This window comes from Lepidochelys kempii, chromosome 13, assembly GCF_965140285.1.
Source record: "Lepidochelys kempii isolate rLepKem1 chromosome 13, rLepKem1.hap1, whole genome shotgun sequence".
NCBI lineage: Eukaryota > Metazoa > Chordata > Testudines > Cheloniidae > Lepidochelys > Lepidochelys kempii.
In genome coordinates, this window is record NC_136392.1 from 33,878,102 (window position 1) to 33,905,796 (window position 27,695).

Sequence of the window (27,695 nt, forward strand, 5' to 3'; positions counted from 1 at the left end):
TCTTTGTGTTTCCATGCGATGCACTCGACATTCCTTAGAACTTGCCATGCCTGTGTACAGAAAAGAGAGAGTAAGAAATGAAAAAAAAAATTAAAAACCCAGATATAGTATCATGTTCCCAAACGAATAAGAATTGAATCAATGCTGTTTGTGGGTTCATACTAAATTATTTGCAAATATTTGGATGATGATGGTGAAGAAGAAGCAGCAGTAACAACAGGAGAAGAAGAGGCAAATAATATTCATTCACATCCTATGTATCATGTATGTCAAAGCTACTTTCACATCCTTGTTTCGCAATGTATAAATAATCGGGTTTAACATTGGTGTTAAGACGCTATATAACACAGAGATCAGTCTGGCGCTATCTGATGTGTGTCTTGAACTGGGTCTCAGGTAGGAGAAGATAGAGCTGCCATAGTACAGAAGGACCACAGTCAGGTGGGACGAACAGGTGGAGTATGCCTTCCTCTTCCCTTTGGAAGAAGGCATCTTCAGTATAGTTGAGATGATGTAAGTGTATGATAGAAGGATGCAGGCAAAGGGGGTCCAGGCTATGAAGAGGCCAATGCAGAGCAACAGGAGTTTGTTGAGAGAGGTGTCCCCACATGACAGTTCCAGCAGTGGCGGGATATCACAGTAGAAGTAGAAGTAATCAATACGGTTGTCTCCACAGAAGGGTAACCAGAAGGTGAAGACTGTGTGTATTGCAGAGTTAAGGAAGCCAGTTACCCAGGAGGCAGCTGCCAGCTGGAGGCAAATGCTTTTGTTGACAATCAGTGTGTAACACAGCGGATTACAGATGGCAACATAGCGGTCAAAGGCCATGGCTGCCAGCAGGAGGCACTTGGTGCCCATGAAGGAGAAGAAGAAGTAAAGTTGCAGCGCACAGCCCTTGAAGGAGATGTTGCTCCTCTCAGAGAGGAGATGAACCAGCATCTGGGGGATGGTGGTGGTGGTAGAACAGATGTCCAGAAAGGCCAGGTTCCCAAGAAAGAAATACATGGGAGTGTGGAGTCTCTGGTCCACCAAAACAAGGATGATGATGCAGGTGTTCCCAAATAGGGTAAAGAGGTAAGTAAACAAAAACCCACTGAAGAGTGAGGGTCGCATCTCCCGGAGGCTGGAAAATCCCAGGATGATGAACTCCTCCAACACAGTTTGATTTCTTCTCTCCATGCTTCAACATTCAATGGTGTTACTGCCAAGAAATGGTTATAACATTTTAAGAGTAATCTTGTTATATGATATGCAGTTGTTCCACTTGAAAACATTAATGTACCTGAGAGATTTTGGGGGGGATAAAGTCATTACAGAATATGATGCCAAGTATCAGAGGGTAGCAGTGTTAGTCTGTATCCACAAAAACAACGAGGAGTCTAACAACAAGGAGTCCAACCTTCCACACAACCTTCCACATCGCTGGACTTTACAAAAACGAGATAAAGCCATTTACAATGCACAATTTACTTCTCTACAGAGGAAAAAGGACAGTAAACTATCTAAACTCCTACATGTCACAGGGGGCTACTACAGTGGTACCCTTAACTCACCCAACAATATTGTTAATCTATCCAACTACACACTTAGCCCAACAGGAGATTCTGTCCTATCTCAGGGACTCTCTTTCTGCCCCACCATTCCCACACAGGATACAGTTCTGCAGTGATCTGGAAGCCTACTTTCACCATATCCGACTCAAGGAATATTTTCAACACACCACTGAACAGCGCACTGACCCACAGGAACCCTTCTACCAACACTACAAGAAGAAAAATTCTGCATGGAATTCTCCTGATAGTCAAAAAGACAGACTGGACTTCTACACAGAGTGCTTCCACAGATATGCACAGGCTGAAAATGTGAACAAACAGCATCACTTGCCCCATAACCTCAGCTGTATAGAACTCAATGCCATCCACAGCCTCAAAAACAACTCTTACATTATAATCAAAGGGGCTGACAAAGGAGGTGCTGTAGTCATCATGAACACGTCGGATTATGAGCACAAAGCTGCCAGGCAACTCTCCAACACCATATTCTAAAGGCCACTATCCTCCGATCCCACTGAGGGTTACCAAAAGAAACTACACCATCTGCTCAAGAAACTCCCTGCTATAAGCACAGGAACAAATCTACACAGACACACCCCTAGAGCCCCAACCAGGGGTATTCTATCTGCTACCCAAGATCCATACATCTGGAAATCCTGGGTGCCCCATTATCTCAGGAATTGACACTCTTACAGCAGGATTATCTGGCTATTTGTACTCTCTCCTCAGACCCTATGCTACCAGCACTCCTAGCTCTCTTCGAGACACCACTGACTTCCTGAGGAAACTACAATGCATTGGTGATCTTCCTGAAAACAACATCCTGGCCACCATGGATGTAGAAGCTCTTTACACCACTATTCCATAAGAGGATGGACTACAAGCTGTCAGGAACAATATCCCTGACAAGGCCACGACACACCTGGTGGCTGAGCTTTGTGACTTTGTCCTCACCCACAACCATTTCAGATTTGGGGACAATTTATACCTTCAAGTCAGCAGCACTACTGTGGGTACCCGCATGGCCCCACAGTATGCCAACATTTTTATGGCTCACTTAGAACAACGCTTCCTCAGCTCTCATCCCCTAGAGTCCCTCCTCTACTTGTGCTATATTGTTGACATCTTCATCATATGGAACCACGGGAAGGAGGCCTTTGAAGAATTCCACCTGGATTTCAACAATTTCCACCCCACCGTCAACCTCAGCCTGGACCAGTCCGCACAAGAGAGCTACTTCCTGGACACTATAGTGCAAATAAGCGATGGTCACATAAACACCACCCTATACTGGAAACCTACTGACCACTATACTTACCTACATGTCTCTAGCTTCCATCCAGGACACATCACACGATCCATTGTCTACAGCCAAGCCCTCAGATACCACCGCGTTTGCTCCAATTCCTCAGACAGAGACAAACAGCTGCAAGATCTTTATCAAGCATTCTTAAAACTACAATACCCACCTGGGGAAGTGAGGAAACAGATTTACAGAGCAAGACAGGTACCTAGAAGTCACTTACTACAGAAGAGGCCCAACAAGGAAAATAACAGAACACCACTGGCCATCACATACAGCCCCCAGCTAAAACCTCTACAGCACATCATCAACGATCTACAACCTATCACAGAAAACGGTCCCTCACTCTCACAGATCTGGAGAGGCAGGCCAGTCCTCACTTACAGATAGCCCCCCAACCTGAAACAAATACTCACCAGCAACTACCCACCACACCACAGAAACACTAACCCAGGAACCAATCCCTGTAACAAACCCCGTTGCCTTCTCTGTCCCCATATCTACTCTAGCGACACCATCAGAGGACCCAAGCACATCAGCCACCCCATCAGGGGCTCATTCACCTGCACATCTACTAAATGTGATATATGCCATCATGTGCCAGCAATGCCTCTCTGCCATGTACATTGGCCAAACAGGAGAGTCTCTATGTAAAAGAATAAATGGACACAAATCAGACATCAGGAATGGTAACATACAAAAGCCAGTAGAAGAACACTTCAATCTCCCTGGACTTTCAATAACAAATTTAAAAGTAGCCATCCTTCAACAAAAAAACTTCAAAAACAGACTTCAAATAGAAACTGCAGAGCTACAATTCATTTGCAAACTTAACACCATTAATTTGGGCTTGAATAGGGACTGGGAGTGGCTGGCTCACTACAAAAGCAATTTTCCCTCTCTTGGTATTGACATTTCCTCATCAGTTATTGGGTGTGGACCACATTCACCCTGACTGAATTGGCCTTGTCAGCACTGGTTCTCCACTTGTAAGGAGAACCCTTCTGTTCATGTGCCAGTATATTTATGCCTGTATCTGTAATTTCCACTCCATGCATCTGAAGAAGTGGGTTTTTTTACCCATGAAAGCTTATGCCCAAATAAATCTGTTAGTCTTTAAGGTGCCACCAGACTCCTCATTGTTTTTACAGAATATGAGTCGCTCAGATACATTGGTGATGAAACTTGTATATTAATACCTGGAACTTATAGAGTGCCTTTCATCTAATCTAACAAAATACATTCCAAAAGAGGTAGGAGACATCATCCCCATTTTACCAATGGGAAAACTAAGGCACAAAGAAGTGACCTGACATAACCAAGCTCACAGAGCAGGCCTGGCATCCCTTCCATGAGGACACACTGCTCTCCACTGCCTTTATCAAACTCAGTGGCAATCCTTGTATAGGATTCAGTGGGCTTTGTATCAGGCCACTGATAACCATGTAGAGAGACAGGAAGAAAGAAAAAGTAATATAATAGTGTGACGTTCCCCTCTGGTGTTATCTGGACCGATGATCTGCTAGGTCACTCCAATCCTTGACTCTGGGAGCTAGCCTTACCCTGCTCTGCTGTGAGAACCCCCCCCCCACACACACACACACACACTCCTGGGCTGTTCACTCACAGCCCCTGGCATGTAAGCCACTCCCAGCTACTTGCAACTGAATGACACCAGCCAATATCTCCAGCCCCAGACACAACCCTAGGAACCTCTGTCTTGCAGTGTCCAGTTCTGCCCGCTGGGCGCTGCAAGCTTATATGAATTCATCAATTTAACAAAAAGAAAAGGAGCACTAGTGGCACTTAGAGACTAACCAATTTATTTGAGCATAAGCTTTCGTGAGCTACAGCTCACTTCATCGGATGCATTCAGTGGATGCATCCGATAAAGTGAGCTGTAGCTCACGAAAGCTTATGCTCAAATAAATTGGTTAGTCTCTAAGGTGCCACTAGTATCCTTTTCTTTTTGCGAATACAGACTAACACGACTGCTACTCTGAAACCTGTCAATTTAACAAAGAAATTGATATGTACTAGGCTTGTTATCCCAAGGGGAGTCTCTGACATGCTTCAAAGCAAATGCACTGCTTCAGGTAGAATAAACAAACACATTTATTAACTACGAAAGATAGATTTTAAGAGATTATAAATCAAAGCATAACAAGTCAGATTTGGTCAAATGAAATAAAAAACAAAACACATTCTAAGCTGATCTTAACACTTTCAATGCCCTTAAAAACTTGGATGCTTCTCACCACATGCTGGTTGGTTGCTCTTCAGTCAGTCTCTCCCCTTTGATCAGCTCTTCAGTTGCTTGGTGGTGATGTCTGTAGATGGAGGTGGAAGAGAGAGGAAGAGCATGGCAAACATCTCCCCCTTTTATCATGTTTTTTCTTCCCTCTTGGATTTGCCCCCACCCCCGCCCACCCTTCAGAGTCAAGCGAGCATTATCTCATTGCAGTCCAAAACTGACCAAAGGAAGGGGGGTGCTTCACTCGAGAGAGCAACAGATCCTTTGTTGTTGCCTAGACCAGTGTCCTTTGTTCCTGTGAAGCTGGGCTGGGTTTGTCCCATACATGCGCTGATGAGGTGTGAACTGCCCCTCTGATTTTGGAGAGTTTTTACCTGGTTTGACTTAAGCCATGAGGACACATTCTCAGCCTCATAACTATATACGTGAAATTACAACCTACAGCATTACTATGACATTACTATAACATTATTATAACAACCATACTCAGTGCATCATGAGCCTTCTGAAGACACCCGACATGACAAACTTTGTATTGGATACCCACACAATCATATTATAAGGATGAATGTGGGGGTGCTGGGTGTTCCCCCAAGGTACAGAACGTCACAACTAGATAGATAGATCAGATTAGATTAGATTAAAAGTGCAGTATACCATGTATGCTTGAATAGGGTTTGTGTGTTTGTAAATTTTTGTGTGATTGTATTATCACTGTGGGTGCAGTGTTTGTTGTGTAGGGTGCATGGAAAATTATGTTTTATTTGACAATATGTGTACTTTGGTGTGTATCTGTTTACAAAATGTGCACTTCCTTGTTAATTTTTTGTTGTTGTTATGCAACTGGTCAGGCCACAAATTTCTATTTACGTTGCATAATTTTCATTTACACTGAACCAAATTATCAAGATACTTAGTGCAGTTGAGAACAGAATTTATTCCATTGTATCCACACAGATGCAAGCACAAAATACATAAAAATACACATATACACACACAACAAACCTAGAGAGTGACATCTACACAAAACCCACATTCTTAGGGAAGCCCTTTTAGGCACCAAAAAAAAAAAAAACCCACTCAAACACATTCTCCATACAGAGACTCAAATAGAAACACACAGGTACAGAGATGTTCAAGTAGATACATGTACAACAGAAAACCCAGCAGACTCACAAATGGAGCCAGGACCAGTGTAGCTGCACTTACACCAGCTATGGATCTGGTCCATCAAATTCAACAGAGCTACACTGATTTACGTGAGCTGGGGTTCTGCCCCATTATATTCCTTTACCCATTAGCAAATACCACTAGACTTATTAGAACATTATGGGTAGGACTGGTTGAAAAATGTTCACTGACCCTTTAAAAAAAATAATGAAAAACTGGATTTTCAAAAACAGTGAAAATATTCATGGGAAGTATCTGCTTTCCTGTAATTGTTTTGATTTTTCACAGGGATGGGGGCTACTAATTTCCAGAGGCTTTACGCAAAAAAATGCTCATTTTTTCTCAGTTTTTGGCTGAAAATATTGAAACTGGTTTGGGTGCTCCCTGCAAGAATAGGCAGGAGCCATTAAAGCCACAGGCTCTGGACTTCTCTTTTCATGGTCCTGAAGCGGAAGCTGCTACGCAGCTCTCGGCAATGGTCCCCTCTCTCTGAGTAACTCAACACACATAAAAAGCCTGCAGCACCGAGCATCAGAGCCTGGGTCTACTGATTCGGGATGACGGAGCTCACGTTGCAGGATTAAAAACATCAGTGTAGACGTTCCTGCTCCGACAGGGGCCCGGGCTCGGAAACCCAGAGTGGGTGGGAGGGTACAGCCCAATAATGTCTATATTGTCCTATTCCCCCTCTTAGTACGAACCCTGCATTCCCCAGTCAGATGTCCCAGGCTCTGAGACTTGGTGCCAGGGGGGATTATTTGCTGGGTAGCTGTACCCTCTGTGGCTACGTGGGCAGACAGGCCCCCAGGGTGAAACATCCGATCCATTCTCGGGAACCAACAAACCTCACCTGTGGCACAGCCAGGCACACTATTAATAATTAGGGCTGCAGATTTGTCATGGCATTTTTTATCCAGAATCACAGGGTGGCAGTCACGGTAAATTTGCTAAAAGCCAGGGATTTAGTGGCAGCTCCGGGAGGTGGCACTGAGCACCCGGAGCAGTGCCTGGCACCCAGCCTTGACCCCAGCCCTGTGCAGAGGGGAGGTCTGCATCAGCCAGCCCTACCTCTTGCTCCTGCTCTGTGCCTGTTTCTATGCTAGCCAGCCCCTTTCCCAGCCTGCTTTGGCTCCTGCCTCAGCCGGCTGACTGGCAATTCTGACACCCTGGCCCACGCTCGCCTCAGGAACATCAGCAGCTGCTGTGTCTGCTCCAGAGGGGCAGCTGGGCCACACCTGAGAGGTGCTGCGACCCCGCGCACTTGGTCACAATGCCTGGAGGGGGGAGCTGAGCCCCGCCCAGGGGAACTGGAGTTGCAGGACCCCCCCACTGCTGGGTGAGTCACAGACACACACAAAAAAGTCACAAAGAAATGGGAAAAGAACCTTGGCTCTGACTTCTTTCCTGCTGTGACAGCCTTCAACCCTGTGAATAATGTTTAAAGAGCACCCCCACATTTGTCCCCACTTCCCTGCCTCATACAGTGTCATTCCATTAGTGAGAATGAGATCCCAGAGTGCTGAGAGGAAAAGCACTAGCCAAACCAACAACCAACAACCCAGAGTTACCTTGACAGTGTGACATGATGCACAGTATCTTTGATAAGACCAAGAGAAAATGAAGGACAATTCTGTAGGTTAGATACGTAAGAGTAAGTTAGAGTGAGTGATTAGATGTGTGTGTAAGAGAGAGAGAATTCTGGAGACAATTTAGGTGTTGATGGCTCCAGAAAATGAACTTGGGGCCATAACAGTAACAAAGGAAAACGCCCCAGACTGTCTTGTACTTGCCTTCCCATTTGTGATCCACCGCATTGTTTCTGAAACCCATTTACCAACAGAAGAGAAGCTTCTCTGCTAGAGGATCTCAGATCTTGATCCTTTCTGTATTGTTCAATGACCGCTGGGATAAATTCCCCAGGGTTGTCTCTGAATACGGGTGCCCAGGAGAATTAGTAATTGTATTCTGTCTGTAAACACTTTGATCAATGAAATCAACTCAGCAACGCAGAAACAACCATTCAATTCAGAGATTGCCTAGTCCAGATTGCAAGGCCAATTGTACGTGTTGATCAAAGTGAAGAATATTCTTCATCACTGTTAAGCTGTATTTATTGCAATAAAGGCCTGAGCCCTTAGAGCCTGGACAATTTACCTAAGTTCCTCAGGTACAAGTACATGTGATAAGGATGTAACATTTGTATTTATAGATTTCAAGAACAAATATAATTGATTGCTAAGCCAAAAGCTTTTAGCAATTGCTGTTAGTGAAATCAACAGCATAGCTCTTGTTGGAACTGGTGTGAGGTCTGACTAGGCTGTAATGGGATACTGTGTCCACGTCATCATGACCAAACCATCACGCTGGGAACTAATTGCCCTACCTTGTTGGCACTCTCAGGATAGAGCTGAGAACTCACTGGACCATGGGTAGTTCTTAACTCCCCTCTCAGCCCTAGAGTGACTTCTTAAGGACAGAGTTGAGGCAGATTGGCAGGGAGTGGGTGTAGGGAAATTCACAGAGCCCTTGCCATGCTGATTGTGGTCTCCAGAAAGCCAAGGGAAGAATCCTACAGAGAAATCAGCTCTTTCCACTTTGAATTTCTAAATCTCCAGTTCAATTCTATCCCCTGGCAGGAGTGACTCCAGTTTGTTACCACCTGGTGGCTGTCTGGTGTCTCTTGTGAAATGCATACAGTGGGTTTCAGACCAGCTGCCCGTGGACACATGTCCATGTGTAAAATGTATTCACCAACAGCCTTGGAATTCATTTGCAAACCTCTTGCTCCATTCATAACAGTGGCCAAAGGCTAGTGGCGAAGTTCACTCCAGTGCCATTCCCACTGAGTGTGACTTTCAGTGTGAACTGGACAATCCTTTGAATATCCCAGCCTAAACCTGCAAAGGCCTTGCGTGTACTTGATGCTGAAGGGTCATGGACCTTGAGGTACCCTGGGACACCTGGATGCAGGCTCCCCAAAGCAGGGATGAGGCAGAATGGCAGGACACTGTGTTGGAACTGTCACTACTTCAGCCTTAGCCTGAGATCTTTGATGGGTCACAGGAGAAATTCTGTTCTCATGTGTAGAGCTGTGCTTGTTGGATTAGGGTTTTCTTCCATTGGATCTTGGCAATTGACAAAGTTATGATGCTGACTGGAATGGTCTCAGCCTTTAGAGCCAGTCTTTTCTTGCCTGTGTTTTTTGCCAATCGTGATTATTAAGTAGAGCTGGTAAAAGAATAACAAAACCTCTGATTTATAAACTTGTTTTTGAATAACATAGTAAGGACACTTCTCTAATGATTGGAGAGAAGGCTGTTCCAAGACGATTGACTGTTTAGAGCAGGTAGCTGAGCATCAGTTTTTCTGGGTTCAATTCCTCTCTCGGGGAGAGGAGTGGGTGTAGCAGTTAAAGCGTGTGGGGCAGTTGGGAGTCAAGATTCTGGGGTAAAAGGGCACATCAGGGAGCTGGTTCAGCACACGTGTGAATGTTGTAATCTATCTCCACCTTCCTGTGGAGATCAACTGTCTTCTTTAATTGACAGCTCTTCAGGGAAGGAATTATATTCTCAAATATACCCTTGTTGTGGCCATATCATAGAATCATAGGGTTGGAAGGGACCTCAGGAGGTCATCTAGTCCAACCCCCTGCTCAAAGCAGGACCAATCCCCAATTTTTGCCCCAGATCCCTAAATGACCCCCTCAAGGATTGAACTCACAACCCCCGGTTTAGCAGGCCAATGCTCAAACCACTGAACTATCTCTCCCGCATCAGATCAATAAAGCCACTGTCCTGACTGGAACATGTGAGCATTGATCTCACTCCCCGCACGGTTGTACACTTGGATTTCCAAAGGAGGCTGGTGAAGTTAGGAACCCAAATGCAATTCAAAGCCCATGGGAGTTGGGTGACTGACAATCTCAGCCTTCATTATTTTAGCCATACCGTCAAGGTCTACAACAATGACTGTGAGTGACCACAGATGGGTAGATAGAGTCTGTGATTGGTTCCATTCCCCTGAAGAAGGGTTCAGCTTTGAACAAACAGGGAAGCACTGGGCAAAGGGATGAGTATTCTGGGACATGATGCCATTAATAGGAAGATGAAGACTTGGAGTCAACCAACTCTCATTGACCTTGAGCAGCATTTGAGAGCCTACCTCAATTAGCAGTCTGTGAAACTGTAAGTGGGGTGTCAATGTAGTTATGGAATACACCTTTTGCACACCTAGACAAATTTCTTCACACTCCTGCTATCAAACTTTTCACACCGCAGATGTCAAAATCAGTTCTTGCCCCCTTAAGGCTGGTTGGTTGGAGGAAGTGCTAAGAGACTGGTTAGGGGCAGTGCTAGGAGGGACATGATTTAGGTCCTGTACCCACGGATCATCTGCTCTGGGAAACAGGCAGGATTTTCTGCGGTAGTTCCTCCTCTCCCCTTGACCAATCAACACTGAGATGTGCCCAGAAATCAAGTCCTATGAGGTCCTATGACCCTATTGAGCAGATACAACACCTTTGATTACATTCAAATCAGAATAGCCCCTCTGAAGATTTCACTTTGATTTCTGATTTTGCCCCAAGTTATGTCACCAGGCTAGGGATATTGCCCACCCACTGTGACAGTATGTACCCCATGTTCACCCTTTTACAGAACTATTCTGTACAAAGTATGACTTGTGAGGAATCATTTGAAAAATCATAAATTGCTGAGCATTATTATCCATATGGCAATATTGTATATAGAGTTATAAGATGCTTCCATATAACAATGCTAAAACACATTCTAAGACTAGGGAACAAGTCCAAACAGATCCTCAGAGGCAAAAGGAAGTCTGGAGACTCAGCCAAGTGTCAACAAGGACTATCACCTGTTTAAGTGGTCATTCATCAAGCAGGAAAAAGGATGTGGGGTGAAAATCCACATTTTGACAAGGGGCAATTGCAGTTCCTGTCAAAAACAGACTTGCTGGTGCCTGAACCCCAGCAGGAGGTGGTTCTCAAAGAAGAAAAGGAATAATAAAAGGGGGAAAATCAAATAGGAATCTCTTTGATGGTCATGAAAACACAAGAGAGAAAATGGTACACTTTGATAAGGAATGAATTTGCTGGAAGTGGCAGTAAAAACTTCACTATTTTACAAAGCTAGGAATTAGAGCTCTTGTAACTCTCACTTGTCTGGTTAATATATCATTCCTGTGGTTTTGCTTGAATGCTGTACTCCCTTAACCATTCAGAGCTCTTTTATAATGAAGACTGTTTGTGTTCAAATTTGTACTAACCTGTGTCCATTTCAACAATGAAAACTCCTAACTCACCTTCCTAGAAATGAATTGTTGCTATCTCACATGGATCTCCAAGTGCCGCAGCACAACTGCTTAAACAGATTCTGGTGACCGTTGGGAAAATATTCTCAGAAAAAAGAAAAGAAGGACTTGTGGCACCTTAGAGACTAACCAATTTATTTGAGCATAAGCTTTCGTGAGCTACAGCTCACTTCATCGGATGCATTCAGTGAAAAATACAGTGAGGAGATTTATATACACACAGAACATGAAAAAATGGGTGTTATCATACACACTGTAAGGAGAGTGATCACTTAAGATGAGCTATTACCAGCAACAACGCTTCCTCAGCTCTCGTCCCCTAATGCCCCTACTCTACTTGCGCTATATTGATGACATCTTCATCATCTGGACCCATGGAAAAGAAGTCCTTGAGGAATTCCACCATGATTTCAACAATTTCCATCCCACCATCAGCCTGGACCAGTCCACACAAGAGATCCACTTCCTGGACACTACTAATAAGGATGGTCACATAAACACCACCCTATACCAGAAACCTACCGACTGCTATTCCTACCTACATGCCTCCAGCTTTTACCCAGACCACACCACACGATCCATCGTCTACAGCCAAACTCTATGATACAACCGCATTTGCTCCAACCCCTCAGACAGAGGCAAACACCTACAAGATCTCTATCAAGCATTCTTACAACTACAATACCCACCTGCTGAAGTGAAGAAACAAATTGATAGAGCCAGAAGCGTACCCAGAAGTCACCTACTACAGCACAGGCCCAACAAAGAAAATAACAGAACGCCACTAGCCATCATCTTCAGCCCCCAACTAAAACCTCTCCAACGCATCATCAAGGATCTACAACCTATCCTGAAGGACGACCCATCACTCTCACAAATCTTGGGAGACAGGCCAGTCATTGCCTACAGACAGCCTCCCAACCTGAAGCAAATACTCACCAGCAACCACACACCACACAACAGAACCACTAACCCAGGAACCTATCCTTGCAACAAAGCCCGTTGCCAACTGTGTCCACATATCTATTCAGGGGACACCATCATAGGGCCTAATCACATCAGCCACACTATCAGAGGCTCGTTCACCTGCACATCTACCAATGTGATATATGCCATCATGTGCCAGCAATGCCCCTCTGCCATGTACATTGGTCAAACTGGACAATCTCTATGAAAAGAATAAATGGACACAAATCAGATATCAAGAATTATAACATTCATAAACCAGTTGGAGAACACTTCAATCTCTCTGGTCACTCGATTACAGACCTAAAAGTCGTAATATTACAACAAAAAGACTTCAAAAACAGACTCCAACGAGAGACTGCTGAATTGGAATTAATTTGCAAACTGGATACAATTAACTTAGGCTTGAATAGAGACTGGGAGTGGATGGGTCATTACACAAAGTAAAACTATTTCCCCATGTTTATTCCCCCCCATAACCCCCCACTGTTCCTCAGATGTTCTTATTAACTGCTGGAAATGGCCCACCTTGATTATCGCTACAAAAGGTTTTCTTCCCCTGCCCCCTCCCCACCACTCTCCTGCTGGTAATAGCTCATCTTAAGTGATCACTCTCCTTACAGTGTGTATGATAACACCCATTTTTTCATGTTCTGTGTGTATATAAATCTCCTCACTGTATTTTCCACAGTTTGCATCCGATGAAGTGAGCTGTAGCTCACGAAAGCTTATGCTCAAATAAATTGGTTAGTCTCTAAGGTGCCACAAGTACTCCTTTTCTTTTTGCGAATACAGACTAACACGGCTACTACTCTGAAACCTATTCTCAGAAAGACTCTGCTGGGATGTTCCCAGGCAACCCAAACTCCCCAATAAACAAGCAATGATGAGCTCATTCTTCCAACAAAAGAATAGCAAGCTCTATCTGCCAGAGCGAAGGGTTGGCATATCGTAGACCGGTGGAGTTCAGAGTTGGAAATGTGAAGAGTGAACGTGTCTCTCAAAGAAGCTGTGAAGACCCTTGGCATTATCCTGGTCCCCTTTCCATTACCTTGCAAGGATGGTATCATGGTGCATTGCTCCCTGAATGAAAAATCACATCACAGACATTGGGCAGCCATTGCCAAGAGAGTATCCCATAGCTATTTTGTGACTCCATTTTACATCTCTCTTTATCTATCTATGTAATCAGGATAATATCTGAGCTTGTCCCAATATCTCCTCTCTCTCTCCCTCTCCCTCTCCCTCTCTTCCTCCTCCTCCTTTCTCCCTACCCTTCTCCCCTCATCTTCTTTTCTGGATGTTTCCAAACTGCTATGAGCGTCCTTCTCTCTCTTCCTCTCCCAGGATGCTGAGTGTCTTCTCTTTTGCCCTCTCACCAGCCTCCTCTGACCTGAATCAGTCACTGGGATCCATGAAGAAAAGGAGTACTTGTGGCACCTTAGATATTAACACATTTATTTGAGCATAAGCTTTCGTGAGCTACAGCTCACTTCATCGGATGCATCTGATGAAGTGAGCTGTAGCTCATGAAAGCTTATGCTCAAATAAATTGGTTAGTCTCTAAGGTGCCGCAAGTACTCCTTTTCTTTTTGCAAATACAGTCTAACATGGCTGCTACTCTGAAACCTGGGATCCATGAGTGACTCCTGTCAAATTCACAGGAGTTCTGGCATTTCCATGGCATTAAGATTTGAACAAAAAGACAGCAGGTTTTCTACTGTTTGCTCGACACCTCCTAAACAGGCCAACACGTGGGAGCCAAAGACAGGGAGGGTTCCTCCGAGCAATTTTTCAAAAGGAATTATTTTGGGGAATTTCTCTGGCCTGTGTTACACAGGGGGGTCAGACCAGATGATCATAATGGTCCCTTCTGACCTTGGAGTCTATGAACCATCACAGTTCCTCTCTGCAGACAGGATGAAGAAAGCACCTATTAAATACGATGTTTCCAGGAGAGCCATGTATTGCCACCTGGATGTTGTTGGTTAAAAAGTGTGTCTGCTGTTATGAATTCATTACTGGAGTCTGACCTTCAGTCTCAAACCATCCCTCATTCTAGAGCCATATAACAGACTCATTGGAGCAGGACAAGTGGATTACGGGTTGCCCACCTTCCATCGGTCTATAGAGTCATGCACTTTCTCTCTCTCTCTCTGGCCCAATGGCTATTTAAGTATTTATCCAAAGTGAATGGCTTCAGCAGGAGAAACTAGGGAACCTCATATCAAAATATCCCCCAGCCCAGAGGTAATAGAGCTATTCCGAGAAATAGCAGGTCCCTGTTCAAGTCCCTTTTTTCCTAAGGCAGAGGTGGGAACTGAAGCTGGGTCTTTCACCTCCTAGGTGAGTGCCCCAAACGACCGAGCTGTGAGTTATGAAGGAGGTGAGAGTGCATCCCAAGCAGAGACAGGAACCTCGATTGAATCTCCCATTGGCTAGCCTAGACAAGGAACCCCTGAGTGTGCTAACTTTTGTGAATCCCATTTTTAGGTGCCTGCCTCACCCCATTCATTGTACAGGGAGACTGGGTGATTGAACTGAGGCGTTGAGAATCCCAGTGAATTTCTTGGCACCTATCATAGAATCACAGAATATCAGGGTTGGAAGGGACCTGAGGAGGTCATCTAGTCCAACCCCCTGCTCAAAGCAGGAACGATCCCCAATTAAATCATCCCAGCCAGGGCTTTGTCAAGCCTGACCTTAAAAACTTCTAAGGAAGGAGATTCCACCACCTCCCTAGGTAACGCATTCCAGTGTTTCACCACCCTCCTAGTGAAAAAGTTTTTCCTAATATCCAACCTAAATCTCCCCCACTGCAACTTGAGACCATTACTCCTTGTTCTGTCATCTGCTACCATTGAGAACAGTCTAGAGCCATCCTCTTTGAAACCCCCTTTCAGGTAGTTGAAAGCAGCTATCAAATCCCCCCTCATTCTTCTCTTCCGTACACTAAACATCCCCAGTTCCCTCAGCCTCTCCTCAGTCCCCTAATCATTTTTGTTGCCCTCCGCTGGACTCTTTCCAATTTTTCCACATCCTTCTTGTAGTGTGGGGCCCAAAACTGCACACAGTACTCCAGATGAGGCCTCACCAATGTCAAGTAGAGGGGAATGATCACGTCCCTCGATCTGCTGGCAATGCCCCTACTTATACATTCCAAAATGCCATTGCTTCTTGGCAACAAGGGCACACTGTTGACTCATATCCAGCTTCTCATCCACTGTCACCCCTAGGTCCTTCTCTGCAGAACTGCTGCCTAGCCATTCGGTCCCTAGTCTGTAGCGGTGCATTGGATTCTTCCATCCTAAGTGCAGGACTCTGCACTTGTCCTTGTTGAACCTCATCAGATTTCTTTTGGCCCAATCCTCTCATTTGTCTAGGTCCCTCTGTATCCTATCCCTACCCTCCAGTGTATCTACCTCTTCTCCCAGTTTAGTGTCATCTGCAAACTTGCTGAGGGTGCAATCCACACCATCCTCCAGATCATTTATGAAGATATTGAACAAAACCGGCCCCAGGACCGACCCCTGGGGCACTCCACTTGATAGCGGCTGCCAACTAGACATGGAGCCATTGATCACTACCCGTTGAGCCCGACAATCTAGCCAACTTTCTACCCACCTTGTAGTGCATCCATCCAGCCCATACTTCTTTAACTTGCTGACAAGAATACTGTGGGAGACCGTGTCAAAATCTTTTCTAAAGTCAAGAAACAACACGTCCACTGCTTTCCCTTCATCCACAGAACCAGTTATCTCATCATAGAAGGCAATTAGATTAGTCAGGCATGACTTGCCCTTGGTGAATCCATGCTGACTGTTCCTGATCACTTTCCTCTCCTGTAAGTGCTTCAGAATTGATTCTTTGTGGACCTGCTCCATGATTTTTCCAGGGACTGAGGTGAGGCTGACTGGCCTGTAGTTCCCAGGATCCTCCTTCTTCCCTTTTTTAAAGATGGGCATTACATTAGCCTTTTTCCAGTCGTCCGGGACTTCCCCCAATCGCCATGAGTTTTCAAAGATAATGGCCAATGGCTCTGCAATCACATCCGCCAATTCCTTTAGCACTCTCAGATGCAACGCATCTGGCCCCATGGACTTGTGCATGTCCAGCTTTTCTAAATAGTCCCGAACCACTTCTTTCTCCACAGAGGGCTGGTCACCTCCTCCCCATGCTGTGCTGCCCAGTGCAGCAGTCTGGGAGCTGACCTTGTTCGTGAAGACAGAGGCAAAAAAAGCATTGAATACATTAGCTTTTTCCACATCCTTTGTCACTAGGTTGCCGCCCTCATTCAGTAAGGGGCCCACACTTTCCTTGACTTTCTTCTTCTTGCTAACATACCTGAAGAAACTCTTCTTGTTACTCTTAACATCTCTTGCTAGCTGCAACTCCAGGTGTGATTTGGCCTTCCTGATTTCACTCCTGCATCCCCGAGCACTATTTTTATACTCATCCCTGGTCATTTGTCCAATCTTCCACTTCTTGTAAGCTTCTTTTTTGTATTTAAGATCAGCAAGGATTTCACTGTTAAGCCAAGCTGGTCGCCTGCCATATTTACTATTCTTTCTACACATCGGGATGGTTTGTCCCTGTAACCTCAATAAGGATTCTTTAAAATACAGCCAGCTCTCCTGAACTCCTTTCCCCCTCATGTTATTCTCCTAGGGGATCTTCCCCATCAGTTCCCTGAGGGAGTCAAAGTCTGCTTTTCTGAAGTCCAGGGTCCATATTCTGCTGCTTTCCTTTCTTCCTTGTGTCAGGATCCTGACCTCGACCATTTCATGGTCACTGTCTCCCAGGTTCCCATCCACTTTTGCTTCCCCTACTAATTCTTCCTGGTTTGTGAGCAGCAGGTCAAGAAGAGCTCTGCCCCTAGTTGGTTCCTCCAGCACTTGCACCAGGAAATTGTCCCCTACAGTTTCCAAAAACGTCCTGGATTGTCTGTGCACCGCTGTATTGCTCTCCCAGCAGATATCAGGGTGATTGAAGTCTCCCATGAGAACCAGGGCGTGCAATCTAATAATTTCTGCGAGTTGCCAGAAGAAAGCCTCATCCACCTCATCCCCCTGGTCCAGTGGTCTATAGTAGACTCCCAGCACGACATCACCCTTGTTGCTCACACTTCTAAACTTAATCCAGAGACTCTCAGGTTTTTCTGCCACAATGCTCCAAAGTTGCTCCTGAATTATAAATAATTACTATGAAACACACAACAGTTGTATAGGTAGGAAGAGCTGATATCTCTGTAGGATGCTGTCCTTGGCTTTCTGGAGGTCACACATAGCATGGCAATGGCTCTGTGATTTACCTACACCCACTCCCTGCCAGTGTGCCTCACCTCTGTCCTTAAGAAATCACTCTAGGGCTGAGAGGGGAGGTAAGAACTACCCATGGTCCAGTGAGTTCTCAGCTCCATCCTAAGAGTGCCAACAAGGTGGGGCAATTAGTTCCTAGTGTGCTGGTGTGGTGATGACATGGGCACAGTATCCCATTACTGACACCATCCCTGCTCCACTAAGATGTCTGCTGTTGCTGTCACTGACAGTTATTGCTAAAAGCTTTTGGCCTAGGCATCAGAGTCAAGAAAGAGAGACAGAGGGTCAGGAGCTGTAGTGGGAAAGCTGTAATTTGGTGCCCAGAGAGAACAGGGACCACCAAGGCTGGATTATGTCTACCTAGCTACTGGCAGGGAATGCCAACTGTAGGAAAGATAATGGTTTATAGGTATTTTAAATCTGCTTTTCTAAGCTTTGGGCACCGTTTGGACAAATCCTCCTGCTTCTGTCTCACTGCAAACTCTTCCTAGCCTCAGGCCTCCAAAGGGGAACTCCAGCCAAGTCAAAGGACATCTAGACCTGCCAGGTAGCCCAACTGGTGCCCAGGGAGGAGTAACCCAAAGTCCCAATCAGAGTGGTAGGATTGTGGGGTTCCCACCCCAGAAAGAAGTAGAGGCATGAGTCAACCACATGAAAGGGGTGTGCTCAAGGGACTGGAGAAAGGTTTCAGAAGGGAGTAGCCTACTGAGGAGGCTCCCAGAAGAGCAGATAAGTTTTAAAGTCTGGGCTGTATTTTATTACAGCCACATGTTAGGAAAGATGTGGGCAAACAGGAGAGAGTCCAGAGGAAAGCAACAAAAAATGCTTAAAAGTTTAGAAAGTCTGACCCATGAGAAAAGAGGAAAAAACTGGGAAAGTTTAGTCCTGAGAAAGGAAGACTGAGGGGAACTTGATAACAGTCTTCAAACACATTGTTTTAAAGAGGACAGAGATCAGTTGTTCTTCATGCCCACAGAAGGTAGGACAAGAAACAATGGGCTTAATCTGCAGCAAGGGAGATTCAGGTTAGATATGAAGAAAAACTCTTTTACTCTCAGGGTAGCTACGCTCTGGAACAGGCTTCCAAAGGAGGTTGTAGAATCTCCATCACTGGAGGTTTTTAAGAACAGGTTGGGCAAACCCGTGCCAGGATTGGTCTAGTTTTACTTGGTTCTGCCTCAGCACAGTGGCTGGAGTTGATGACTTCTTGAGGTCCCTTCCAGCCTGACATTTCAATGATTATAATTGTCATCCCATAAGGCCAAGCTCCTGATGTTCTGATGCAATTTAGTGAGGTGAAATTCCCATTGACTTCATAGGCTTGGATTTTCCACAAAAAGCTCCTTTCTGAACCAGCCCTAGTAAAGGGACCAAGCACTAGTATCTAACATTGATACATCATACGGTCACACTGGGCATAATTCTTCAGTCACATGTTGGTGTGAGTCCTCTGACATCACTGGAATTATTCAAGATTTGCATGGCAATGAGTATCAATCCTTTGTTTTGTGTTGTTTGTCACCATAATAATTCTTGACCAGATTTAACCTAAAGCAAAGACATCATTTCCTGAAGTGAAGAGGTGCTGAAGGCTCTCCAGGAGGGCACAGCTGGACCTCTCAATTGTCCTCCAGAGACTCCGCTTTAATTCTGAAGAGTAAGGACTAGGGTCACAAGGAGAAATAAGGGGTTTCAACACTCCAGGTCTGATTGCCTCAGTTTCAGATGCTCTGCTGCCTGGTGGAGCTCACACCCCCAAATTAGGAACCCAGGGACAGACTCACAAAACAACTTGGGTGTGGTGAGGCTGAGCATCACCATACTTAGCTTTTAGGAAGCTGGAGAATCACTGGGGCTCACAAAGCGTGAGTCTGGTGCCTTAGTGCCCTATGCAATGGGTGAGAGACTGGCGCTACGAATGTGACTCACAAAAGGCAACCCACTAGGTGGGGAGATGCCACAGGGAGGTGGCAAGGAGATGGGAGTCCTCTTTTGTAGACAGGTTCCTAATCCCATCGGCAGGGAGGCACCTCCCTCTGCTTGAGATTCTCAGCTGCCAACCGCCCCTTGGTGTTAGGCACCTACATCATTTTGGAGGGGGTGAAAAGCAATCCCTCCTAACGTTTAGCCCAGTGGTTAGCGTATTCACTTGAGATGTGGGAGGCTCCTAGTTCAAGTCCCTCCACCCCAACAATCCCTGAGTGGGAGGGCAGATTTGAACAGATCTTTTAGATTCATAGACTGTAAGGCCAGAAGGGATCATCGAGATCATCTCGTCTGTCTTCCTGGATATTGCAGGCCGCAGAATCTTACCCAGCCACTGCTGTAATACACCCCTTACTTCTGGCTGAGTTTATGACATCCTCACTGTGATGGGTTGGATCACAGAAACCCCTTTTGGACTGTCATCTGATGTGCCTAGACTACCTATGAGCCCATTTTCCCTGCCAGCTTGGGACTTCAGTACTTTGCCTTGTTTGAGCCAGACACGCTTGCCTGCTGCAAACACAGATCCAAGTCTGAACCATGTCCCCCACAAGCTGCAGGCTTAACTGAAAACAGTTTAAGAAGTGCTCCTGTCTCTAGCATTCAGATACCCAGCTCCCAATGGGATCCAAACCCCAAATAAATCCATTTTATCCTGTATAAAGCTTATACAGGCTAAACTCATAAATTGTTCACCCTCTATAACGCTGATAGAGAGATATGCACAGCTGTTTGCCCCCTCCGCAGGTATTAATACTTACCCTGGGTTAATTAATAAGTAAAAAGTGATTTTATTAAATACAGAAAAGGAGAATTTAAGTGATTCCAATTAATAACAGATAGAATGAAGTGAATTACCAAGCAAAATAAAATAAAACACACAAGTCTAAGCCTAATACAGTAAGAAAACTGAATACAGATAAAATCTCATCCTCAGAGATGTTTCAATAAGCTTCTTTCACAGACTGGACTCCTTCCTAGTCTAAGTCCAATCCTTTCCCCTGGTACAGTCCTTGTTCTAGCTCAGGTGGTAGCTAGGGGATTTCTCATGACTGGAGCCCCCTTTGTTCTTTTCCACCCCCTTATATATCTTTTGCACAAGGCAGGAATCCTTTGTCCCTCTGTGTTCCCACCCCTCCTTCTCAATGGAAAAGCACCAAGTTAAAGATGGATTCCAGTTCAGGTGACATGATCACATGTCACTGTAAGACTTCATTACCCACTTGCCAGCACACAGGTGTACAGGAAGTCTTAAAAGTAAACAGAGCCATTTACAACCAGTTGTCCTGGTTAATGGGAGCCATTAAGATTCCAAACCACCATTAACGGCCCACACTTTGCATAATTACATTAGGACCTCAGAGTTATATTTCATATTTCTAGTTTCAGATACAAGAATGATACATACAAATAGGATGACCACACTCAGTAGATTATAAGCTTTGTAATGATGCCGTATAAGAGACCTTTTGCATGAAGCATATTCCAGTTACATTATATTCACACTTATTAGCATATTTTCATAGAATCCTATGGAGGGCAACAACAATGAGGAGTCTTGTGGCACCTTAAAGTCTAACACATTTATTAGAGCATAAGTTTTTGTGGGCTATGACCCACTTCTTCAGATGTATGGAGTGAAAATTATAGTAGGCAGGCATAAATATACAGCACAAGAAAGGATGCCTTTCAAAGTGGGGGGTCAATGATTCAATCAGGGTGGATGTGTCCCATTCCCAACGGTTGAAAAGAAGGTGTGAATGTCAACAGAGTAAAAATTACTTTTTGTAGTGCTAACGAGATGGATGGCCCATACTCAACAGTTGATGGGAGATTACTTCTTGTAGTAACCCAGCCATTCCCAGTCTTTATTCAGGCCTAATTTGATGGTGTCAAGTTTGCAAATGAATTCCAGCTCTGCAGTTTCTCATTGAAGTCTGTTTTTGAAGTTTTTTTGTTGAAGAATGGTCACTTTTAAGTCTGAAATCGAGTGTCCAGGGATGTTAAAATGCTCTCCCACTGGTTTTTGAATGTTAGAATTTTTGACATCTGCTTTGTGTCCATTTATTCTTTTGCGTAGAGACTGTCCAGTTTGGCCAAAGTACATGGCAGAAGGGCATTGCAACGTCACACTCACATCATGATTTACAGAGAGTTATAGAGAGACTATAAGTTATAGAGAGAATCCACCTTTTACTCTAGTTTAAACCTGCAAATGGGCCATACCCTAAGCTGCAGAGAAATGTGACCCCCACACACACCTAAAAAGTCTCTGCCAATATGACCTGGGGGAAAATTCCTTCCCAACCCCAAATATGGCAATCAGTTGGACCTTGAGCATGTGGGTGAGACCAACCAGCCAAAGAATACTCTGTAGTAACTCAGAGCCCTCCCTATCTAGTGTCCCATCACGGGCTGTTTGGCAGATTTTCTACTAATAGCCTCAGATATGTCATGCCATTGTAGGCAGTCCCAACAGACCATACCCTCCATAAACTTATCAAGCTCAGTCTTGAGGCCAGTTAGGATTTCTGCCCCCACTGCTCCCCATGTGTGGCTATTCCAGAACGTCACTTCTCTGATGGTTAGAATTGTCTACCTATCAGGTAAGTGTCATGGCCACTGGGATCTGAGTTATTCTGGTGCAAGGCTCCCTCTGTCTCACTAGGTGAAATCATCTACTGTGGAGAGATCATTTAAAAAGGCATTGGAGCAGGAAAATCAGAATATTTTTGCAAAATCAAAATTTTCCTATGGAAGATTTAAGTTTAAGATTTAAGTTTTCCAGAAACTTCATTTTCCATCGATAAGTGGTTTGATGGAAAATTACCAATCAGCTGCAGACACAGTATCTGGAATTATAGATCTTCTTAAACAGGAGGGGTGAAAATCTAGCCCAATTGAAATCAACGGTAAAACTCCTATTGACATCAGTGAATCCAGGATTTTACCCTACGTGGCTGTTGTAGAAATCAGCTTCTACCAGAAGTACAAACAGATAAGCCCCCCCACATCTTGAGTTCCAGGCTTGCCTGCATTGTTGTTTACCAGGAGTCACACCATGTCTGGAACTTCATACCATCCACAGAGCCAACCAGTGATTGATTGAATAACATTGTTTTGCATTCATCAAATACTTCTGCCCCCTTTTGGATCAAAAAGTATCTAGTTACATTTTGGGACCCTGGAGACATTACAGCTGGAAGTAGAATTGCTGCAGTCTGGTATTTTCCTTGATGTAATCTTGTTTATTTACAAGGAAGGTACAAAGTCCTACTTCTCTGAATGCAGGAGAAAACAAGAACAACAAAAAAAGCCAGTTTCTTAGCTTACAGCCTCAAACCTCTTGAGTCAACACCAACCCAAAAACTTTCTCTTTCTAGCTTTTCCCAGGGTCTCAATAGGCTCACGGGCTACTGCTTGGCTTTCTTGCTTTTTTGCCTCTGCTTCTCTTTCTGTTCCTGTATGTTATGAGTTTCTGTGTGTTCTGCATTCCCCTCCCCCTCTCCCCTGGACTCTTTCCCCTCCACACACACACACACACACAATACACAAACAATACTCATCATCAACCCTCCATTCACTCAGTCCAAACTCCTGGGCAGGATCACAACCTCCTTTTGCCTTAGGTGGGAGGCTTCTGATGAACTCATCCTAACTGAAGGGTGCTTCCCACCCAACCTCAGCGAGGTTTGTGATTGATGTAGTTCCTGGTACCCCTCCACATAATGAAGCCACCTGGGGAAAGTTCTTCCTTAGGCCCTAAATAATCCTGAGGTTGTCATTGGTTTCCTCAGTGCCTCCTTCACCATGTTGTTCCGTAGGGTGTATATGATGGGGTTCAGCAGTGGGGTCAGGACACAGTAGAAGAATGACACCACCTTGTCCATGTCAGAGGACTCCATCACAGGCGGCCGGGCATACATAGAAAGGGCTGAGCCATAGAATATGCCTGTGACCGCAATGTGGGCACCACATGTGGTCAGAGCTTTCTGGAGACCACTCTCTGAAGGCATCCGCCATGCTGTCCATATGACACAGCTGTAGGAACTGGCGGTGAGGAGGAAGGAACTCCCGGCTATGGCCCATGTCAGGGTGAAGCACACGAGCTTGCTGAGATGCGTGTCTGAGCAGGAAAGCTTGGCCAGGGGGACAAAGTCGCAGAAGAAGTGATCAATCTCATTGGGTCCACAGAACGACAGCCTGGACACGGCCACGGTGAGGACGGAGGAGGCCAGGAAGCCAGACACCCAAGCAACCACCGACAGCTTGAGGCACAAGATGTTACACATGATGGTGGAGTAGCGCAAGGGGTGGCAGATGGCCAAGTAGCGGTCATACGCCATCACCGCTAGGAGGAAGAACTCAGTGGAACCCATGGAGAAGAAGAAAAACATCTGGGTTATGCATCCATGGACGGAGATTGACCTGTTCCCCAACAGAAGCCCAGCCAGCATCTTGGGCACCGTCACTGAGGTGTACCAGATCTCCAGGAAAGAGAGGTTGCTGAGTAACACGTACATAGGGCAGTGGAGGCTTGGACAACTCCTGACTATGGCAATGATGGAAGTGTTGGTGGCAATTGTCAGGAGGTAGATGATCAGGAACATCACAAAGAGGATCCACTGCAGCTCCGGGAATGCAGAGAAACCCATGAGAATGAACTCAGTCACTTCAGTTTGGTTAGCCCCTTCCATGGTGCTTGCAGCCGTTTGATCCATGAGAGAAAAAATACATATGTTAATATGAGGATTTCCAGAGCAGAGCCAAATCCTGAGAGGCACTGAGATAGATAGATAGATAGATAGATAGATAGATAGATAGATAGATAATGAGTCTGAGCGCTCTAACCGGCTTTGTTTTTTGACAAATTGCCCTCACAAAAGTCATTATATAGGACGTTAAAAATCTAATTGCATGTGCTCTTTAGTAGATCAATAAATTAATGAAGAGCTAAAATTTCTAATGCTCTGTGAGAATCTGGTACCTTAGATTTACCCTGCATGCACTCTAGATACTTCTTGTGTCAAATTAATGCCCTCCAATTAAATACCAGCTCATTGTCACCAGTACGATTGTCAATGTCTCTGCTATCTCTTCACTCAGGAATGGGGTTTGGAGTTGCAAAGCAGCACTTGAGCTTCTCCGCATGCCTGAAGCCTGTCTGTCCCAAACTGGGACATTTATAATGAGTGTAGGACACATCCAGGGAATGCACTGGGAATCTGAGAACTGAGGGATGTATCTGCTGTTGCTCTACCTAATTACAATACGATGTGTGCATTTTCCCCAGCTCCTACTTTACCTCAGAGATGGATGAGTCTGCCATAGCCTGAGCTAACAGCCTTTGGGATTTTAGCTCAGCCCAGAGGGGTTCAGAACCCAGAGGTCCTGGGTTCACTGTGCCCACCAGACCTGAGACCCTCGTGTAATATGTGGCGACGCGAACAAGGGTTTAAGCTGTGATGTGGGTTCCCCAGCCCCACTTCTCAGTGCCACAAGAAAGAAGGGGGATTCTAGCCTACTTGTGCAGCTTTTAATTATACTGGGGCAGATGCAGGTGGATGGTCCATTGAGAAAAGCTGCAAGGCAAGAGGCTGGGATTCTGTCCCCACACGTGTCCAGTTGCTTTCCTGGATGACCTTATGCAAATCACGTCAGGCGAGATTTTCAGACATATGGATTCATAGATACCAAGGCCAGAAGGGACCAATGTGATCATCTAGTCTGATCTTCTGTACAACCCAAGCCAGAGCACTGCCCCCAAATGATTCCAGTCTTCATTTAAAAATTATCCATGATGGAGAATCCACCAGAACACTTGGTAAACTGTCCCAATGTTTAATTACTATCCCCATTAAAAATGTAGGAATTTGTCTACCTTCAACTTCCAGACATTTTGGTGCCCAAAGATACATACAGGTGTCTAGTGGGATTTTCCAGCTGCCTTCACTGATTAGCCACCTAACTCCCATTGAAATCACTTGTATGCCCACCATTCATGGCAGTGCCAAGCACAGGAACAAACCTCACTCACCCAGACACCTAAACAGCTCTGCCATATACCCAAGCAGATACACCCTACAAATCCAGCACCCGTCTCCATCTATGTCCAACACACACCCCACTCCCCAAAGGCCTGGTCTAAACTTAGAAGTTAGGATGTCATAGCTACATTAGTTGGGGGCATGAAAAAAACACACCCGTGACTGACATGCTATGCAGACCTAACTCAGGCAGCTACGCTGATGCAAGACTGTTTCTGCCAACGTAGCTAGTGGTGTTCCTACACTGACGGAAAAACCCCTTACACTGGTGTCAACTGCATCTTTGCCATGGGTTTACACTAGCATAGCTACACAAATGTCCTTGTCTTGTAGACACAGCCTCAGTCTGAATTCTTCCAAGCCTGTTTGTGTTCGCTACTCATGGCACTAACTGAACTATTCATTAATTAATATTTCTCATTTTAAATATATTTCTGGGTCTTTTATGTAACACAGATACGTTCATTTGCCAATGCACCCTATTCCTCCCCCCACCCCCAACACACACACACACACTCACTCTTCCAACCCACATGCCCAAATCTAGCCTACCTATACAAACATGGACACACAAATATCTCACCCATACAAAGTCATACACACACAAATGTGTAACATACCGGTCCATCTATCTTCTAAGGACACAGACAAAAGTATTATGCACAAAACTCTCTCTCTCACACACACACACATATTTATTAGACAAAACCACATCTGTAAAAATTAAACAAAGCTTTCAAATACACAAAATAACCTGCAAACTTGCTTCTTCTTCAGTCTCTGTTCTTTGTTAAATAAACTTCTTCGTGCTTTTACTGTAAATATATCCAGGTGCGGTGTGTTGAGCAGAGCATGAATCTGAGGTAAGTGGGCACTGTCCCTTTGGGACTCACGGAGCTGTGAATTTGGGGAGTGTGCACTGGAAAAGGGGTTGGAGGATAGGAGGGCTCGTGGGTTGGCAAATGCCTATCACTAGCCCGTGAAGGGAGAGCAATGTCTGCGGAGGCCCTGAGTTGCTAGAGGCTGCTGGGGTCACACAGTTGACCCCAGCAAGTACAGGCAAGCCTTCTTCACACTCAAGGCAAGTGGTAGCCAGGTGCCTCGCAATCCTGGAAACCCCTGGGAAGTGTGACACACACAGTAACCAGTCACACCAAATTCCTACACACTAAAGTCATTCACACCCATGCACACACTCCAGTGTGACTGCTAATATGACCAAGAGCTGCCAGACAGGACACGCAGTAGAGAAGAGAAATGGAATTTTCTTTGTATAGAAGTAACAGACTCTGAGGTTGCTCTTGTTGAAGTCAACAGGAGTTTTGCTTTTCATTTTTGTGGGAACAGGGCTGGGCCCATGGACTGTTCTGGAAGATGGCCTTTTGTGTAACACTACAATGAGAACACTCCAAATAGAATCCCAATCTTAAACTTCCTTTAAAAAAAAATATCTGTGTGGCAAATTGCCAGCACTACTATGATGGGTCTCAAGCTTTCTCTTCTTCTGGGCGGGGGTGGGGGGGGTTCAGGGCGCCATTTCTTGCCCCTGAACTGGGGTATTAACTGCCTCACTAGTGTCCTAGAGGAGGGGAGTGGAGAGGGGGGGACCCGGGCCTGCCCCGTACTCCGGGTCCCAGGCCAGGGCCCTAGGGGTAGCGGTAAAACACTTGAACTAGCAGTTCCTTCCCCTGGGCTACTCCCCTCTCCTTCCCTTCAGCTTGTGGGGCTTCCTGCCCTCCCACTGCACAAACCACATGTCCCTTTACCTAG

At 45.3% G+C, this 27,695-nt stretch overlaps 2 protein-coding genes across 2 annotated transcripts; both read right to left on the bottom strand.

Moving 5' to 3' along the window:
• Window positions 1–246: 246 nt before the first annotated feature.
• LOC140897022 (olfactory receptor 5V1-like) lies at window positions 247–1,179 on the bottom strand. The gene has a single exon (XM_073309277.1). It carries the CDS (start codon window positions 1,177–1,179, stop codon window positions 247–249), a length of 933 nt encoding a protein of 310 aa, XP_073165378.1.
• Window positions 1,180–23,633: 22,454 nt separating this feature from the next.
• On the bottom strand, window positions 23,634–24,545 carry LOC140897217 (olfactory receptor 11L1-like). The gene has a single exon (XM_073309613.1). The coding sequence runs from the start codon at window positions 24,531–24,533 to the stop codon at window positions 23,634–23,636; it is 900 nt and encodes a 299-aa protein (XP_073165714.1). The 5' UTR covers window positions 24,534–24,545.
• Between the last annotated feature and the right edge of the window lie 3,150 nt (window positions 24,546–27,695).

Coding starts and splice junctions, on each gene's coding strand:
- LOC140897217 (XM_073309613.1), bottom strand. CDS start 24,533: ATGGGTTTCTCTGCATTCCCGGAGCTGCAGTGGATCCTCTTTGTGATG.
- LOC140897022 (XM_073309277.1), bottom strand. CDS start 1,179: ATGGAGAGAAGAAATCAAACTGTGTTGGAGGAGTTCATCATCCTGGGA.